This window comes from Zophobas morio, unplaced genomic scaffold (assembly GCF_036711695.1).
Source record: "Zophobas morio isolate AGI-343-1 ecotype UQ-CSIRO unplaced genomic scaffold, CSIRO_AGI_Zmor_V1 ptg000669l, whole genome shotgun sequence".
Classification (NCBI taxonomy): domain Eukaryota; kingdom Metazoa; phylum Arthropoda; class Insecta; order Coleoptera; family Tenebrionidae; genus Zophobas; species Zophobas morio.
In genome coordinates this window covers 132,731-151,667 of record NW_026972772.1, presented here as the reverse complement: position 1 = coordinate 151,667, position 18,937 = coordinate 132,731, and the positions used below count along the sequence as shown (strand labels likewise).

Below are 18,937 nucleotides of genomic sequence, written 5' to 3'. Positions count from 1 at the left end.
TTTTGTTTTTTGAAACGATCTTCAAGATCCTTTGTTTTTTATTTTGGAAAAAAAATTAGAAAAATCTCACAAAAACTCCCGGAATTATTTATTTTTTTAAAGACTTTGCTGTAGGGATACCTGGAGTTTTATTTTTAAAAGCATTTGAAAGAATTTCGAGAGTCTCTGGTGTTTTATATTTGAAAGATAAAAGAATCTCAAGGGCCTCTAGTTTTTTATTTTTTTAAGAATTTGACAGAATCTCAGAAACTCCTGGTGTCGTTTTTGAGAGAATTTGGAAGAATCTCGCGAAATTTTGTGTCTTATTTTTGGCAAAATTTCAAAGGATTTTAAAGATCCATGGTCCTATTTTTTGAAAAAATTTGAAAGAATTTCGGGTACCTCGGAAGTTTTATTTTTAGAACAATTTAAAAGAATTCTAGTGTCTGTTTTTGAAACAATTCGAAAGAATCCCGGGACTCTTTGTGTTTTATTGTCAACAGAATTTGAAATATCGGTGTTTTAATTTTTAAAGAATTTGGAAGATCTCTATCTTATTCTTTTAAAGAATTTGACCGACTTTCAGGTACACCTGGAATCTTGTTTTTGAAAGAATTTGAAGGAATCCAGAGGACTTCTGGGATCTTGCTTTTAAGATAATTTGAAAAAATCTTGGGAGCTTCTGGTTCCATTTTTGAAAAAAACAAAAATGAAAGAATTTCTGGGATCCCGGCTAAGTTATTTTTGAAAGAATCTCGAAAACTCATAATGTTTTGTTTATGGAAGAATCTCGAGGACCCTCTGTGTTTTATTTTTGAAAAAAGTTGAAGGAAATTCAAGTACTCCTGATGTCTTGTTTTAAAAATAATTTGAAAGAACCGTAATCCCTGATGAGGCCTTAGTTTTGACACAATTTGAAAGAATCTCCAGGACTCGTGGAGTCTTATTTTTGAAAGAATTTGAAAGAGCTCGAAGATCCCTGTTTTTTTTTTGTTTTCAAAAAAAGCTAAAGTATCTTGGGGCCTCTGCTGTTTTATTTTTGAAAAAATTTGAAAGAATCGTAGGGATCCCTGGTGTTTTATTTCTGACACAATTTGATAGAATCTCCAGGCCTCTTGGAGTCTTATTTCTGAAAGAATTTGATAAAATCTCACTGACTTCTACTGTCTTATTTTTGAAAGAATTTGAAAAATCTCGAAGATCCCCGGTACTTGTTTGTGTCTTATTATTTTAAAGAATTTGAAAGAATCTCAGGTATCCTTGAAGTCTCATTTATGAAAGAATCGGAAGAAATCTAGGGGACTCCAGGTATCTTGGTTTTAAGGCAGTTTGAAGAAATCCCGGGAGCTTCTGGTTTGATTTTTAAAACATTTCAAAGAATTTCGGCTACCATTTTTTGAAAGAATTGGAAGAAATGTCGAACACTCCTGGTGTCTTGTTTAAAAAAGAATCTGAAAGAATCTTGGAGGCCTCTTTTGTTTTATTTTTCAAAAAATTGTAAGAAGCGTCAGGGACTTTTGCTGTCTTATGTTTGAAAGAATCTAAAAGAATCCCGGGACCATTTGTGTTTTATTTTTAACAGAATTTAAAAGATCTTGAGGACCGCAACTGTTTTAATTTTTACAGAATTTGAAAGATTTGCAACATCCCTGGTATTTGCTTTTATCTTACTATTTTAAAGAATTTCAAAGAATCTCAGGTATTCCTGGATTCTTGTTTTTGAAAGAATTTGAAGGAATCTGGAGGACTCCTGCTATCTTGTTTTTAAGATATTTTGAAAAAATCTCGAGGATTCATGGTGTTTGGTTTCAAAAGAATCTCGTGTACTATTTTGTAGGAATTTGAAGGAATTTCGAGGACTTCTTTTGACAGAATTTGAAAAAATCTGTATCTTGTTTACAAAAAAAAAGAAAGAAAGAAAGAATCTTGGAGACCTCTGCTGTTTTATTTTTGAAAGAATTTGAAACAACCGTAGTTTCCTTTTTGAAAAAATTTGAAGAAATTTCCGGGACTTTTTTTTCAGAGAATTGGACAAAATCTTGAAGATTTCCTGTGTCTTATTTTGTTGAAACGATCTTCAGGACCCTTTGTTTCTTATTTTGGAAAAAATTTGGAAAAATCTCAAAGATTCCTGGAGTTAGCAATTTTTTAAAGACTGAAAGAATCTCAGATACCTCTGGAGTCTCTTTTTGAAAGAATTTGAAGGAATTTCGGAGACTCCTTTTGGCAGAATTTGAAAAAATCTCGAAGATCCCTGATGTCTTGTTTTTTGAAACTATCTTTAGGACCCTTTGTTTCTTAATTTGAAAAAAATTTAGAAAAATCTCAAAGACCCCTGGAGTTATTTATTTTTTGAAGACTTAAGGATACCGGGAGTTTTATTTTTGAAAGCATTTGAAAAAATTTCGGAAGTTTCTGGTGTTTTATATTTGAAAGAATCTCAAGAGCCTCTAGTATTTTATTTTTTAAAGGATTTGAAAAAATCTTGGATCTTCTGGAGTCTTCATTTTCAAAGAATTTGAAGGAATGTCGGGGAGTCCTTTTGAGAGAATTTAAAAAAATCTCCAAGATCCCTGGAGTATTGTTTTTGGAACGATTTTGAGGATCCTTTGTGTCTTCTTTTGGAAAAAAATAGAACAATCTCAAAGACCCCTAAATTTATTTATTGTTTGAAGACTTTGAAAGAACTGTAGGGATTTCTGGAGTTTTTTTTTTTTAAGAATTTGGACAGTCTGGTGTTTTATGTTTGAAAGAATTTGAAAGAATCTGAAGGGCCTCTAGTATTTTATATTTTGAAAAATTTGTAAGAATCTTGAATACTCCTGGAGTCTTTTTGAAAGAATTTGAAGGAATTTCGGGGACTTTCTGAGAAATTTTGAAAAAATCTCGAAGATCCCTGATGTTTTGTTTTTTGAAACGATCTTTTTGTCTAATTTTGAAAAAAAAAATGGAAAAATGTCAAAGACCCCTGAGGTTATTTATTTTTTAAAGACTTTGAAAGGACCGTGGAGTTTTTTTTTAAATCATTTGAAAGAATTTTGATAGTCTCTGGTGTTTTATATTTGAAAGAATTTGAAAGAATCTCAACGGCCTCAAGTATTTTATTCTTTAAAGAATTTGCAAGAATCTCGGATATCTCCGAAGTCTTCTTTTTGAAAGAATTTGAAGGAATTTCGGCGATTCTTTTTGAGAGAATTTGAAAAACCGTAGAAATGCCTGGAGTTTTATTTTTGAAAGCAGTTGACAGAATTTCGAGAGTCTCTGGTGTTTTATATTTGAAAGAATTTGAAGAATCTCAAGGGCCTTAGTATTTTATTTTTTAAGGAATTTGAAAGAATGTCGGATACTCCTGGAGTCTCTTTGAGAGAATTTGAAAGAATTTCGGGGATTCCTTTTGAGAAAAAATGAAATAACTTCGAAGATCCCTGGTGTCTTGTTTTTTGAAACGATCTTAAGGTCCCTTTGTGTCTGATTTTGGAAAAAATTTGGAAAAGTCTCAAATACCGCTGGTATATATGATTTTTTTTTAATTTTGAAAGAATTATAAGGATCCCTAGTTTTTTATTTTTTAAAGAATCTCTGATACCCCTGGAGTGTTCTTTTTGAAAGAATTTGACGGATACCTCTGGAGTCTTCTTTTTGCAAGAATTTTAAGGAATTTCCGAAATTTCTTTTGAGAAAATTTGAAAAAAATCTCGAAGATCCCCGGTGTCTTGTTTTTTCAAAAGATCTTGAGGATCTTTTATGTCTAATTTTGAAAAAAAATTGGGAAACATCTCATAGACACCTGGTGTTATTTATTTTTTAAATACTTTGAAAGAACTGCAGATATCCCTGGAATTTTATTTTTGAAAGCATTTGAAAGAATTTCGAGAGTCTGGTGTTTTATATTTGAAAGAATTTGAAGAATCTCAAGGGACTTTGTATTTTATTTTTTAAGGAATTTGAAAGAGTCTCGGATACTCCTGGAGTCTTTTTGAAAGAATTTGAAGGAATTTCGGGGATTCCTTTTGAGAAAAAATGAAAAAACTTCGGAGATACCTGGTGTCTTGTTTTTTGAAACGATCTTAAGGACTCTTTGTGTCTGATTTTGGAAAAAAATTGGAAAAGTCTCAAATACCCCTGGTATATGATTTATTTTTTAAAAATTTTGAAAGAATCGTCAGGATCCCTAGTTTTTTATTTTTTAAAGAATCTCTGATACCCCTGGAGTGTTGTTTTTGAAAAAATTTGACGGATACCTCTGGAGTCTTCTTTTTGCAAGAATTTGAAGGAATTTCGAAAATTTCTTTTGAGAAAATTTGAAAAAAATCTCGAAGATGCCCGGTATCTTGTTTTTTCAAAAGAACTTGAGGATTTTTTATGTCTAATTTTGAAAAAAATTGGGAAACATCTCATAGACACTTGGTGTTATTTATTTTTTAAATACTTTGAAAGAACTGTAGATATTCCTGGAATTTTATTTTTGAAAGCATTTGAAAGAATTTCGAGAGTCTCTGGTGTTTTATACATATTTGAAAGAATTTGAAGGAATCTCCGATACCCCTGGATGTTCTTTTTGAAAGAATTTGACGTATACCTCTGGAGTCTTCTTTTTGCAAGAATTTGAAGGAATTTCGGAAATTTCTTTTGAGAAAATTTGAAAAAAATTTCGAAGATCCCCGGTGTCTTGTTTTTTCAAAAGATCTTGTGGATCTTTTATGTCTAATTTTGTAAAAAATTGGGAAACATCTCATAGACACTTGGTGTTATTTATTTTTTAAATACTTTGAAAGAACTGCAGATATCCCTGGAATTTTGTTTGTGAAAGCATTTGAAAAAAATTCGAGAGTCTCTGGTGTTTTATATTTGAAAGAATTTGAAGGAATCTCTGATGCCCTTGGAGTGTTCTTTTTGAAAGAGTTTGACGGATACCTCTGGAGTCTTCTTTTTGAAAAATTTGAAGGAATTTCGGGGACTTCTTTTGAGAGAATTTGAAAAAACCTTGAAGATCCCCGATGGTTTTTTTTTTAAATCTTGAGGATTTTTGTGTCTAATTTTGGAAAAAATTTGGAAACATCTCTCCCTGATGTTAATTATTTTTTATATACTTTGAAACAGCTGTAGATATCTTTGGAATTTTATTTCTGAAAGTATTTGGAAGGATTTGGAAGGGCCTCAAGTATTTTATTTTTTAAAGAATTTGAAAGAATCTCGAATCCATCCCTCTGGAGTCTTCTTTTTGATTTGAAGGAATTCGAGGACTTCTTTTGAGAGAATTTGAAAAAAACTTGATGATCGCTGGTGTCTTGTCTCTTGAATAAATCATCTTTGTCTTATTTTGGAACAAGTCTGAGAAAATCTCAAAGGAATCTGTTATTTGAAAGAACTTCGAGGGTCTCTAGTGTTTTATATTAGAAAGAATTTGTAGAATCTCACGGACCCTAGTATTTTCTTTTTTAGAATTTGAAAGAATCTCGAATACTCCTGAAGTCTTTTTGAAAAAATTTGAAGGAATATCGGGGAGTCCTTTTGAGAGAATTTAAAAAAAGCTCCAAGATCCCTGGAGTATTGTTTTTTGGAACGATTTTGAAGATCCCTTGTGTCTTCTTTTAGAAAATAAAATAGAACAACCTCAAAGACCCCTAGATTTATTTATTGTTTGAAGACTTTGAAAGAACTGTAGGGATTTCTGGTGTTTTTTTTTTGAAAGAATTTGGACAGTCTCTGGTGTTTTATGTTTGAAAGAATTTGAAGGAATTTCGGAGACTCTTTCTGAGAAAATTTGAAAAAATCTCGAAAATCCCTGATGTTTTGTTTTTTGAAACGATCTTTTTGTCTAATTAAAAAAAAAAAATTGGAAAAATCTCAAAGACTCCTGGGGTTATTTATTTTTTAAAGACTTTGAAAGGACCGTGGAGTTTTTTTTTTTAAATCATTTGAAAGTATTTTGATAGTCTCTGGTGTTTTATATTTGAAAGAATTTGAAAGAACCTCAACGGCCTCAAGTATTTTATTCTTTAAAGAATTTGAAAGAATTTCGGATCCATCTCTCTCCTTTTTGAGAGAATTTGAAAAAAATCTCGAAGATCGCTGGTGTCTCATTTTTTTCAAAAGATCTTGTGGATCTTTTATGTCTAATTTTGAAAAAAATTGGGAAACATCTCATAGACACCTGGTGTTATTTATTTTTTAAATACTTTGAAAGAACTGCAGATATCCCTGGAATTTTATTTTTGAAAGCATTTGAAAGAATTTCGGTAGTCTCTGGTGTTTTATACATATTTGAAAGAATTTGAAGGAATCTCTGATACCCCTGGAGTGTTCTTTTTGAAAGAATTTGACGGATACCTCTGGAGTCTTCTTTTTGAAAAGATTTGAAGGAATTTCGGGGACTTCTTCTGAGAGAATTTGAAAAAATCTTGAAGATCCCCGGTGTTTTTTTTTTAAAAGATCTTGAGGATTTTTGTGTCTAATTTTGGAAAAAATTTGGAAACATCTCAAAGACCCCTGATGTTATTTATTTTTTATATACTTTGAACCAGCTGTAGATATCTTTGGAATTTTATTTCTGAAAGCATTTGAAAGGATTTCGAGAGTCTCTGGTGTTTTATGTTTGAAAGAATCTCAAGGGCCTCAAGTATTTTATTTTTTAAAGAATTTGGAAGAATCTCGGATCCATTTCTCTCCTTTTGAGGGAATTTGAAAAAATCTCGAAGATCGCTGGTGTCTTGTCTCTTGAAAATCATCGTAAGGACCCTTTGCCTTATTTTGGAACAAGTGTGAGAAAATCTCCAAGACCCCTGTGTTATTTGGAAAAACTTCGAGAATCTTTGGTGTTTTATAATTGAAAGAATTTGAAGAATCTCACAGGCCCTAGTATTTTATATTTTAAAGAATTTGAAAGAATCTCGAATAATCCTGAAGTCTTTTTGAAAGAATTTGAAGGAATTTCGGGGACTCCTTTTGAGAGAATTTGAAAAAATCGAGAAGATCCAAAACGATCTGAAAGACCCTTTGTGTATCATTTTGGAAAAAAAAATGGAAAAAAAAATCAAAAACCCCTGGTATTATTTATTTTTTAAAAAATTTGAAAGAATCTCGGATCCTCCTTCTTCTTGAAAAATTTGAAGGAATTCCGGGAACTCGTTGAGAAAATTTTAAAAAATCTCAAATATCCCTGTCTTGTTTTTTGGAAAGATCTTGAGGACCATTCGTGTCTTATTTTGGAAAAAAATTGAAAAATCTCAAAGATCTCTGGTCTTAATTATTTTTTAAATACTCTCAAAGTATCTTATGCCTTATTATTGAAAATATTTTAAATAATCTCAGATGTCTCTTTAGGCTTATTTTTTAAGAATATGGAGGAATCACGGGCACTCCTGGTGTCTTGTTTTTATAAGAACTTAGAGGACCCTTTACGCCTTACCTTTGACAAAAATTTGAAAGAATCTGGAATCTCCTGTTCTCTTGTTTTTGAGAAAATTTGAAGGAATCTCGAGCATTCTTGGTTGTTGAAACAATCTTAAGGACACTCCTATGTTGAAAAAAAAAAAAACTGAAAAAAATCTCTTTTGTTTTATTTTTGAAATGATTTTAATATTTTTTAGGCTTATTTCAATCGACCAAGAGAAAATAGTACTGGATTCATAATACTAATTATAAATAAATATCTAAGTTGTACGAGGACTGTTTGATAAGTACCCGTTTTAAGAAAGAGAAAGCATTTTTTTTTAATTCTGTATATTTATTTCTCAACAGTCTCCTTTCAACTCTATACACCTCGACCATCGACATTCTAACTTTTTTAACCCATTCAAAAAAAATGATTTCTCAAACTCTGCAAAATAAGCCTCTGTTTCATTGATTACTTCGCCGTTTGAAGTAAAGGGCCTTCCTTCAAGCCATTTTTTTAGATTTGGAGATAGATAAAAGTCACAGGGTGCTAAATCTGGCGAATAGGGAAAATGCAGCAGTCATTCATAGCGTAATTCAACCAGTTTTGCCATGGCAATTGCAGACGTGTGAGCCGGTGCGTTATCATGGTGAAACACGACTTTTTTTTCGACAAATGGGGCCGTTTTATCTTTAATTCAGCATCTAATCGGCTCAATAGGCTAGCATAATACTGCCCCGTGATTGTTTTGCCATTTTACAAATAGTCTATGAAAATGATGCCATGCGAATCCCAAAAAACAGTATCCATAACTTTTCCGGCCCAAGAAACCGTTTTCGCTTTCTTTGGAGCACGTTCGCCGGGTAGAGTCCCTTGTTTTGACTGTTCTTTGGTCTCTGGAGTTAGTGGTGTATCCACGTTTCATCAACACTCACGTAACGCCTTCGAAACTCCTTCGAATTGTGCTTAAACATGTTGAAGCAATGTTCCGAAGTTGTAACGCAATTTTGTTTTTGCTCCACTGTGAGCAAACGCGGCACCCATCGTGCCGATAGCTTTCTCATGCCCAGTTTTTCTCGAAGAATGTTGTGCACACGTTCGGTTGAGATGTTTGCAATCTCAGCAATCTCTCTGATCTTCACCCGATGGTCTGCTAAGACAATATCGTGGATTTTGTTGACCATTTCCTCAGTAGTTACTTTAATCGGACGACCTGGGCGCTCTTCATCCAAAACCGATGTTCTGCCACTTTTGAATTCGTTGAACCAATATCTGATGGTAGTCATCGAAGGTGCTTGGTCCTTATAAACTACCTGCAACTTGATTTTGATTTCTTCACACGTTTTCCCATCCAAAAAAAGAAATCGAATCACAGATCTATACTGCTCTTTTTCCATTTTTGCAAAAAACACAAAATTGTCAAGTTTCAATAAGTGCTGTAACAAAACTACTTGACCAATTTGACTGAAATTTTGACAAGCCTCGTTTGAAAGATGGCATTAGACCATGGCATACAAATTTTGGGTCAGTGGTACCCACAGTCCTCAAACACGGGTAGTTATCATACAGTCCTCGTATGTCGGAGAAAGATAAAATGCTTGCTTTATAAATCTGACCTTACCTGACCTGACTTGACTTGAATTGACCTGACTGGACCTGACTTGACCTGACTTGTCCTGACTTGTTCCGATTAACACCTATTAAATATAAAAAAACATTCAAATTTCCCGCCTAATTTTATAAACATACGTCAGAGCTTGTATCTCTGCGTCAGCTAATATGGCCACTCAAGGTTGTTATATGGGCAAACTCGAACCTTTAACCAATCTTGGTTTGTAGTATTCTTTAAATAGGCCAAATTTGAGAATTTTGTTAATCATTTGTGGTTTAAATGTGGGTAAATTAGGGATTTCAAAGGATGCAAATTCTGTCATTCAAATTTCCAACTACAGGTGTATTTCTGCTAAATTAGTGTACAGATTGTACCGCCATGTTTTTTTCTCTAAAAAGTCCTCTCTAACCTTTACAGCAAAAAAAAATTCAAATCACCTGTCACCCTTTTGACATTCGCGCCACACCTGTGATTGGCCGCCTCATTCATTAATCGTCCTCAAACCCCAAAAAACCGAGCAACCCATGAAACAATCCTCACCTCCGTCACCTGTCAAATTCGGAAAAAGTCACCATGACCTGTCAAAAAATCCCGCAATCCCCATCCGGAAGCGTCCCATTGCCCCAATAAATCGCGAAATCCCGGTCGTGCGCGCCTGTGCGAATCCTCCGTCCGAGCCGCAGCAAATCAAACCCTCAGTCAAGTTCTCGTCGCCATCCAGTTCGTGTCCGTGCCGCGCAGTGCTACCACCTCACCGCTCCTCCCAGAAAAAACTCGGATAACTCTGTGATGGCTTTTTTGCGTTCGGTGTCCCGAGCCAGTGCCCGCAGGAAGTACGGACTCCTCTTCGACCAGCTGTGCCGCCTGCAGGAGCCGCGGCTCGACGTGGTGACGCGGCTCGCCGCCCTCAAGTCCACCGCCGCCGTCGTGCAGGAGGCCACCGCCGTCCCCGGCAAGCGCAAGGACCCGCTGGACATCACCTTCGAGGATGCCAAGGCGGCGTTCAAGAGCAAGACCAACCTGGAGCTCATCAGGGCGTACCTGGTCTACACCATGTGCTCGTTCGAGACCCTGGTGGAAAATAACATGCAGGTATTGGGTTTTTCGATTCGGTTTTTCGCGCTGATTTGGCGGCGATCGATACGACGGGGACTTGGCGACGATTTTTCGGGGTTTCGTTACGTAACGGAGGCGGGGACGGTGACGAGGAGCGCTGGCACGTGCCGGTGGCGTAACAGCGGCTGGAGATGGGTGTGTTTCGGGGGTTTTGGGCCTTCGGAGGCGGTTTTTCGGGGTTGGGGTGACTTTCGGGCCGCGAGGTTGGCAGCAGTGCGCGCCACGGCCGACTATCGATTTTTCGCGTCTTCGCGACGGCGGCCTTATTATGCAATTTTTTTGGAATCGAGGAGGCCGGTCTTGACATTGACGGCTGGTCGGCTAACTTCACAGTTGCACGGGATTGGTGGGTCGGGAGAAAAAATGCATTTTTTGGGTGATTTGGGTTTTGTGGGATAGTCGCTACGTTGCATGGCAACTGTTATTCAGGTCATGTCAGCAAAAATTTATTCTAATAAAAATCCTAAAAAATTTACTGCCTTTGAAACGTGGTGTAATATTTTTTCGGTTGGCATAACTGTATTTTTGTAAATGTAGGTGTCAGCTAGTGATGTCACGTTCTTGCCTAATTAACAACTGGATGATCCGAAAAAACGACGTTGACAGTTTCAACTTCATACCAGATACCTAAATCAGAAACGTAATAAATCGTTTTGGTGTTGTACTTCAAGTACTTAATTTGACAGTTTAAAATTAATTATCATTTGGTTGGTTAATTAAAGCTGACATTTTTACAACAGTTATTTTTTATAACGTGTATTATGTGCTTCATTGACTACCTCCATAAATTCAAGATAACTTTTTTCGAATTGACAACCTCAACAATATTTTTTAATACAAAATATAAAGTCTACCCACACCACAATTGTCTGTGAACATACACTTAGCACTGTTGTATACAAGACATAATCAGGTAAAGTTTTATTATCGATGTTGTCAAGGTTGTCTGTTAAAAGGTAAACACACGTATTTTTTACAATCCAGAAATTTACTTTTTTACTTTTCGAGCGAAAGCTAAGTATGAGTAGATATTGTAATCGAGTCCATTGGGCGACTGAATGCTAACCAAAATTTTGTTAATCATCGCCACCAACAATGGATTGACGTCATTTCCAAATTTTATACTAAATGTTATTAAAATTTTATAAAAATCGGACTCCTCCATTTGTGGTTTATGAATCCGTGTTGAGTTAGCATCCCGATTTTTGAAAACAAAAATCAAAATTGTAAAACAACTATTTAACTTTAATATTACAAAACCGAATGCTTTGACATTTTGCAAACGTTTTGAGGTTATCAGAAATATGGTAAATCGGTGATCAAAATTTAATCGTCATGCCCCTCAGGATGTCATCTTAAAATTTTGTCGAATAAACTCGTGGTTTATGAATCCGTTTTGAATTTTTATTGTAGACATCGAGATTTTTGAAAAAAAATCTATTGTAGTAACAAATTTTCGCATTTTCGATTTTTCAGCTCAATTTTTCAATCATCCTTTTTGGCATTTTTCAGTTTTTTTTTGTTCAATTTTCGATATTTCCGTATTGAAATGTTTTAATTTTTCGTTTCTTCAAATTTTCGATTATTTGATTTATTCATTTTTCGGTTTCACAATTTCAATGTTTCAGTTTTACGATTTTCTTATTTAATCTATTTCTTGATTTTCAGTGTTTGATTTTTCTGTTTTTCAATTTTTCGAGTTTTTGATTTTTTGTCTTTTCGATTTGTCGATTTTTCAGTTTTTCGATTTGTCAATTTTTCGATATTTCATAATTTTTTTATTCTTCATTCCATTGTGTTGAGATTTTTCAGTTTTTCGATTCTTCAAATTTTCGAGTCTTCGATTTCATAATATTTCAACTCTTAATTTTTTAGATTTTTAAATATCTCGATTAATCGATTTTTTGATTTTTCCATTTCTCGATTTCTCAACTTTTCAATGTTTTGATTTTTCCGTTTTTCAGTTCTTCAATTTTTCTGTATTTCGTCTTTTCGATGTCTCGATTTTTCAGTTTTTCGATTTCTCAATTTTTCGATGTTTCGGTTTTGAGATTTTTCGATATTCTGTTTTTAAATTTTTCAATGTTTCGACTTTTTAGTTTTCCAGTTTTTAAATTCCTGGATTAATCGTTTTTTTTTATTCTCCCATTTCTCGATATTTCGACTTTTAAATGTCTCGATTTTTCAATTTTTCAATGTTTCGGTTTTTCGATTTCTCAATTTTTCGATGTTTCGGTTTTGAGATTTTTCGATATTCTGTTCTTAAATTTTTCAACCTTTCGACTTTTTAATGTTCGATTTTTCAATTTGTCAATTTTTCGAAATTTTAATTTTCCAGTTTTTGAATTTCTGGATTAATCGATTTTTTTTCTCCCATTTCTCAATATTTCGACTTCTCAATGTTTCGATTTTTCAGTTTTTTAATTTTTCAATTTTTCAGGTTTTTGATTTTTCGACTTTGATTTTTCGGTTTATAAATTTTTGCACTTTTCGATGTTTTGATTTTTCCGATTTTCAGTTCTTAAGTTTTTCTATTTTTGGAGTTCTTAATTTTTCAATTATTATTTTCAATGTTTTTGGTTTCCCGATTTTTCATTTATTCGATTTTTCAATTTTTCGATGTTTCAGTTTTGCGATTTTTCATTTTGTCCTCTTCCAATTTTTCGATTTTTAAATTTTTCGATTAATCGATTTTTTGATTTTCCCATTTCTCGGTTTCTCGACTTTCCAATGTTTTGAATGTTCAATTTTTTTATTTTTCCACTTTGATTTTTCGTCTTCTCGATTTCTCGATTTTTCGGTTTTTCATTTTTGAGATTTTTCAATATTCGATTCTTCAATTTTTCAATTTTTGGACTTTCTGATTTCTCGATTTTTAAATTTTATATTTTTCAATTTTTTTCGATTTTTTAATATTTCGATTTTTCAATTTGTCAATGTTTCGATATTTTAATTTTTCAGTTTTTAAATTTCAGGATTAATCGATTTTTTGATTTTTCCTATTTCTCGATTTCTTGATTTTTCAATGTTCCAATTTTTCAGATTTTCAGGTTTTTCATTTTTCAATTTTTCGACTTTGATTTTTCGATTTCTCGATTTATCAATTATCAGTTATTCGATTTCTCAGTTTTTCGATGTTTCAGTTTTGGGATTTTTCAATATTTCGATTTTTCCACTTTGATTTTTCAATTTTTCGATTTCTCGATTTTCAGTTATTCGATTTCCCAATTTTTCGAGGTATCAACATTTCGATTTTACGTTTTTTTGACGTTTCGATTTCTTGGCGTCTCTGTTATTAATTTTAAACATTTTTCGACTTCTGTATTAAATTTCTCGATTTTTCAAGTTTTATGTTTCCAATTTCTGGATTTTTTATTCTTGGGACATTTTAATTTTTGGATTTTTTACTTTTCTGTTATCTCAATTTTTCGATTTTTCAATTTTTGGATGTTTCGATTTCTCGGTTTTTCGATTTTTCGATTTTCCGATGTTTCAAATTTTTAATTTTTCGATTTCCCAATTTTTCGTCATTCCAGTTTCGGATTTTCAATTTATCGATTTTTCAGTTTTTGGAATTTTCAATTTTCCGTTTTTTTCAATATTTGCGATTTTTTAAATTTTGGGTTTTCAATTTTTCGGTTTCTCGACAATTAAATTTTTAAATTTTAGATTTTTTAATTCTCTAGTTTTTTGATTTTTTGATGTCTCGATATCAGTTTTTCAATTTTGCGATTAATTTTTCTATTCCTCGATTTTTCGGCTTCGCGGTTTTAGATTTTTCATTTTTTCTAATTTTGGACTTTTAAACTTTTTGACTCTCGGTTTTAAAATTTTTCGGTTTTGGCCTATATCTCAATTTTTCCACATTTCGTTCTCTCCATCTTTTGATGTTTTGGTGTCCTCGATATTTTAGTTTTTGAATTTTTGGATGTTTAGATTTGTTTTTCGATTTTCCGATGTTTCGATTTCTCAATTTTCCGTCATTTCAGTTTCAAAAATTTTTAATTTCCCGATTTTTCAGTTTTTCGATTCTTCAATTTTGCATTTTTCGATTGTTGCGATTTTTTTAATTTTGGATTTTCGGTTTATCGATATTTCGACTTTTCTGTTTTTAAATTTTAGATTTTTGAATTTTTCGATTTTTTGATTTCTGGGTATCTTGAGTTTTTTTCTTCAATATTTTAGTTTTTCACTTTTTTTTTAATTTAAAATTTTTCGATTTCCCAATTTTTCATTTTTCAGTTCTTCGATATTTCAATTTTTAGATTTTTAAAATTTTGTATTTTTCGACGTCAATTTTTCAATATTTCGATTCTTCGATTTTTAAATTTTGGATTTTTCAATTTTTGGAATTTTTCATTTTTCTATTTTTCGATTTTTCAATTTTTTTTCTTCAATAGTTTAGTTTTTCATTTTTAATTTTAGATTTTTCGATTTCCCAATTTTTCATTTTTCAGTTCTTCGATATTTCAATTTTTCGAATTTTAAAATTTTTGATTTTTCAACTTTTCGTTGTTTTAAATTGAATTTTTTTTGATTTTTCGACTTTAATTTTTCAATATTTCGATTCTTCGATTTTTAAATTTTGGATTTTTCAATTTTTGGAGTTTTTGATGTTTCGATTTTTCAATTTTTCGGTATTTTAAATTTTCAATTTTTAAAATTTTAGGTTTTTTGATTTCTCGACTTTTGAATGGTTTAGTTTTTGATTTTTCAATTTTTCCACTTTGATTTTTCGATTTCTCGATTTTTCAGTTATTCGATTTCTTAATAATTTTTCGATGTTTTTGAGTTTTTGGATTTTATCAATATTTGAATTCTTCGATTTTTCCACCTTCGATTTTTCGATTTCTCAATTTTTTACTTTTTCATTCTCATTGTTTTGATTTTTAAATTTTAGGTTTTTCAATTTTTGGTTTTTTTGATGTTTCGATTTTTCAATTTTTCTATATTTTAAGTTTTCAATTTTTTAAATTCTAGGGTTTTCGATTTGTCGATTTTTCAAAAGTTTCGATTTTTCAGTTATTTAATTTCTCAATTTTTGGGTGTTTCGATTTCTCAGTTTTTTCATTTTTCGGCTTTTCGATTTACCGAAGTTTCAAATTTTTAATTTTTCGATTTCTCCATTTTCTGTTATTTCAGTTTCAAAATTTTTCAATTTCCCGATTTTTCAGTTTTTGATTCTTCAATTTTCCATTTTTCAATTGTTGCGTTTTTTTTTAATTTTGGATTTTCGAATTATCGATATTTCGACTTTTCTGTTTTTAAATTTTAGATTTGAATTTTTCGATTTTTTGATGTCTGGGTATCTGATTTTTTTTTTCTTCAATATTTTAGTTTTTCATTTTTTTAATTTTAGATTTTTCGATTTCCCAATTTTTCATTTTTCAATTCTTCGAATTTTAAAATTTTTGATTTTTATGTTTTTTGATTTTTCAACTTTTCGTTGTTCTGAATTGAATTTTTTTTGGATTTTTCGACTTTAATTTTTTAATATTTCGATTCTTCGATTTTTAAATTTTGGATTTTTCAACTTTTGGAATTTTTGATGTTTCGATCTCTCGATTTTTCAATTTTGCTGTATTTTAACTTTTCAATTTTTAAAATTTTAGGTTTTTCGATTTCTCGACTTTTCAATGGTTTAGTTTTTTGATTTTTCGATTTTCCGATTTTGATTTTTGGATTTCTCGATTTTTCAGTTATTCGATTTCTCGATGTTTTAGTTTTGGGATTTTATCAATATTTCAACTCTTCGATTTTTCCATTTTCGATTTTTCGATTTCCCAATTTTTTACTTTTCTGTTCTCAATTTCTTGATTTTTAAATTTTATATTTTCAATTTTTAAAATTTTAGGGTTTTCGATTTGTCGACTTTCCAAAAGTTTCGAGTTTTCAGTTATTCATTTTCTCAATTTTTGGGTGTTTCGATTTCTCGGTTTTCCCAATTTCGAAGTTTCAAATTTTTAATTTTTCGATTTCTCAATTTTCTGTCATTTCAGTTTCAAAATTTTTTCAATTTCCCGATTTTTCGGTTTTTCGGTTCCTCAATCTTCCAGTTTTTAATTGTTGCGGTTTTTTTAATTTTGGATTTTCGCTTTATCGATTTTTCGACTTTCTGATTTTTAAATTTTAGATGATTCAATTTTTCTATTTTTTGATGTCTGGACTCTGGATATCTCAGTTTTTCAATTCATCAATATTTAAATTTTTCAATTTTTTTAAATTTCAGATTTTTTGATTTCCCGATTTTTCATTTGTTCTTCGATATTTAAATTTTTAGAATTTTTCAATTTTTGATTCTTCAATTTTTTTGACTTTTCGGTTTTCAGATTTCTCGTTTTTTCAAGTTTTCGATTACTCAATTTTTCAACATTTGAATTTAAGGAACTTTTCAATTTATGGATTTTTCAATGTTTTCGATTTTTATAATTTTTGATGTTTCGATTTTTAAAATTTTCTGATTTCGATTTTTCCGTTTTTGTGTCATAAATACCGACATAATAAGTTTTATTATCGTCATAGCACATACACGATCCAATTTGAAATAATTATTTCCGGTTAAGCAACATTTGTGAAATTAATGGTGTGTTGCATTCACAATCATTGCAATTTAAAACTGTTAAGATTTGCCGCTCACCATAATAGTATTATCTGCCAGAAACTAACATCAAGCCATAGAGAAAATGCAACAAGTAGAGAATTTTCTTTTGTAATATAGTTCGCATTTCGACAAGGCGGCAAAGTCAGTGCCCACTTTGATGTGAAACGCGTTGTTAAATACGTATTTTCCTATCTAAAGTAGATAGATTCTATTTTTTTTTTCTACTTTTTGAAGAGAGGCAAATATGCAGTAATAAAATACAGAGTGTTCTATTTCGCTGCCAAGGTTTGTTAATAAAGCGGAAATTATTGATTACAAATACATATAATGCTTATCTCGACAAGGCGGCAAACTCAATACAATATTAATATGACCATAAAACCATGTAGGAAACAATTTGTTTTATCAATTTTTCAAGCCTCAACGAAGTCAGTAGTCACTGTGTTACATTCATTTTAAATAACTTGTATTAAGAATTTAATCGATAAATGCTATGAATGTGTCGGTATTTTATCTTCTTGATTTGTTTCCTCGAAGTTAGGAAAATATGTTCTGAGTAGTTGACAGAATCGCGAAACGTCAACGTCACGTGACCAAAAAATCGAATTCGACATCTGTCAAACCGAGATAAATTCCACAGCAATCCGACCTCGCCGATTCCATCCAATCCACAACAAAGCAAGCAAAAACGACACGTATAATTACGGTAATTTTTCCTAGCAATTTAGATATTTTCTCTTGCGTAACGGAAAACTGTGACGAAAGCGGCTCGGCACGTGCCGGTGGCGCAATCGATCGCCGAGATTGCAGTATTTCGGGAATTTCAGCTTTTGGAGACGATTTCTGTGACTTCTGTGTCGTCCGGTTGGCAACAGTGGCGCGCCACGGCCGCCTATCGATTTTTCGCGTCTGGCGACGGGCGGCCTTATTCATGCCTTTATTGTGCAATTTTTTATGATCGAATCGGAGTAGGCCGGTTCTTGACATTGGCGGCTCGTCGGATGCGCTTTCGGGCGGTGGAATTTTTTGTTGCTCGCGTGACGTGCTCAGGAGTTGTGAAAGAGTTGTAATGTGGTGGATTTTGGGATTAGGGTTTTAATGTTGGTTTTTCTGATTAGTTTCAGTTTTATTAGGTTGTTATTTACGTTTCGTGTCAATTATTCAAGTTTGTCGTCCGTGTCGACTTGGTCACATTTTTTTTTATTTGAATCGAACGACAAAATGATTAATTCCGCCTTTGTTTTGTAAAGTGTTTCGACAAAAGTCAATTTCAAGCCCATCGCAATTTTCTAATGGCCGAAAGTTAATTTAATTTAGTATTAATTTAATGGAAGGTAAATTTGCCCACGTAGTTGTGGTTTTAGCATAAATAGTCGATTAAGGACAAGTTTACAAACAATCGCTTCATTTTACTTAAACTAAGTCAGTATTGTCAATTTCGTTAGGTACTTAAGTTAAGCATTTTCATCAGTCTGATGCAACACACTACAAAGTTAGTTCACAAACTACTTTGTTTCTTTTTCAGATAATAATAAATTAGTGTATTTGGATTATGTACTTCATTCATGCACTCGTGGATTCTCGGTACTGTTTTCAAGGTTCGGATTGTTTTGTTGGTAAAAGTGGGCGTTTGTAAGAGCGTTATTTTCGTTGTTTTTCTACGGTTGTTATTTAGGTTGCGTGTTGGCTAAATAATTTGTTATTTTGATGATTATTTTTTTATTTGTGGCGTATTTTTGGCGTCGTCTTAATAACAAAGTGGTCAATTTTGACGATTGGCTGGAAATTTGTTTGTCATTTTTATACAACGCTGTGGGTATTTTTTTTAGTACAGAAAATGTCGTTTGAATAAATTCCTGGTCATTGCTTTCTGGGTAAAAGTAAGTATGTGCTAAAATATCGTAATGAATGCGCGAATAGTTGTGCTGAAAACATAAAAAACGTACATTTGAGGTCAGTTAAAAAAAGAAAAGTTGATTATTTTTTTAATTCTTGAAAATATTTTGGCTCGGAGTTGAATTGCAGACGTGGACAAACACATTGTGTATTTTTTTTTTTAAACAAAAAATGTGACTTAGCATACTTTTGAGGTGACGCTATCAAAATTTTAGTAGGCTCTTTTGGCAAATAATTATTTTTTTCTTTAAATTTTATAAATTGACATACTCGTATACTTGTAGTTTATGAATCCGTCTTGATTTTTTATCATGGATATCCAGACTTTTGGAAAAAAATCGAAATTGTGTAACATTTT

The 18,937-nt window shown here is 32.0% G+C and overlaps 2 protein-coding genes across 4 annotated transcripts in view; one reads left to right on the top strand and one right to left on the bottom strand.

Moving 5' to 3' along the window:
- Nucleotides 1–8,256: 8,256 nt before the first annotated feature.
- LOC135121697 (protein GVQW3-like) lies at nt 8,257–8,751 on the bottom strand. Its single transcript, XM_064045985.1, has one exon. The coding sequence runs from the start codon at nt 8,749–8,751 to the stop codon at nt 8,257–8,259; it is 495 nt and encodes a 164-aa protein (XP_063902055.1).
- Nucleotides 8,752–9,538: 787 nt separating this feature from the next.
- The window catches only part of LOC135121687 (proline dehydrogenase 1, mitochondrial-like), a 56,047-nt gene continuing 46,648 nt past the window's right edge, over nt 9,539–18,937 (top strand). The window contains exon 1 of one of the 3 annotated variants that reach the window (XM_064045975.1): nt 9,539–10,058. In XM_064045975.1, the coding sequence (XP_063902045.1) occupies nt 9,756–10,058 (303 nt within the window). In that variant the 5' untranslated portion in view covers nt 9,539–9,755. The remainder of the gene's footprint in view (nt 10,059–18,937) is intronic. The other 2 variants (XM_064045974.1, XM_064045976.1) reach the window with 2 other exon arrangements.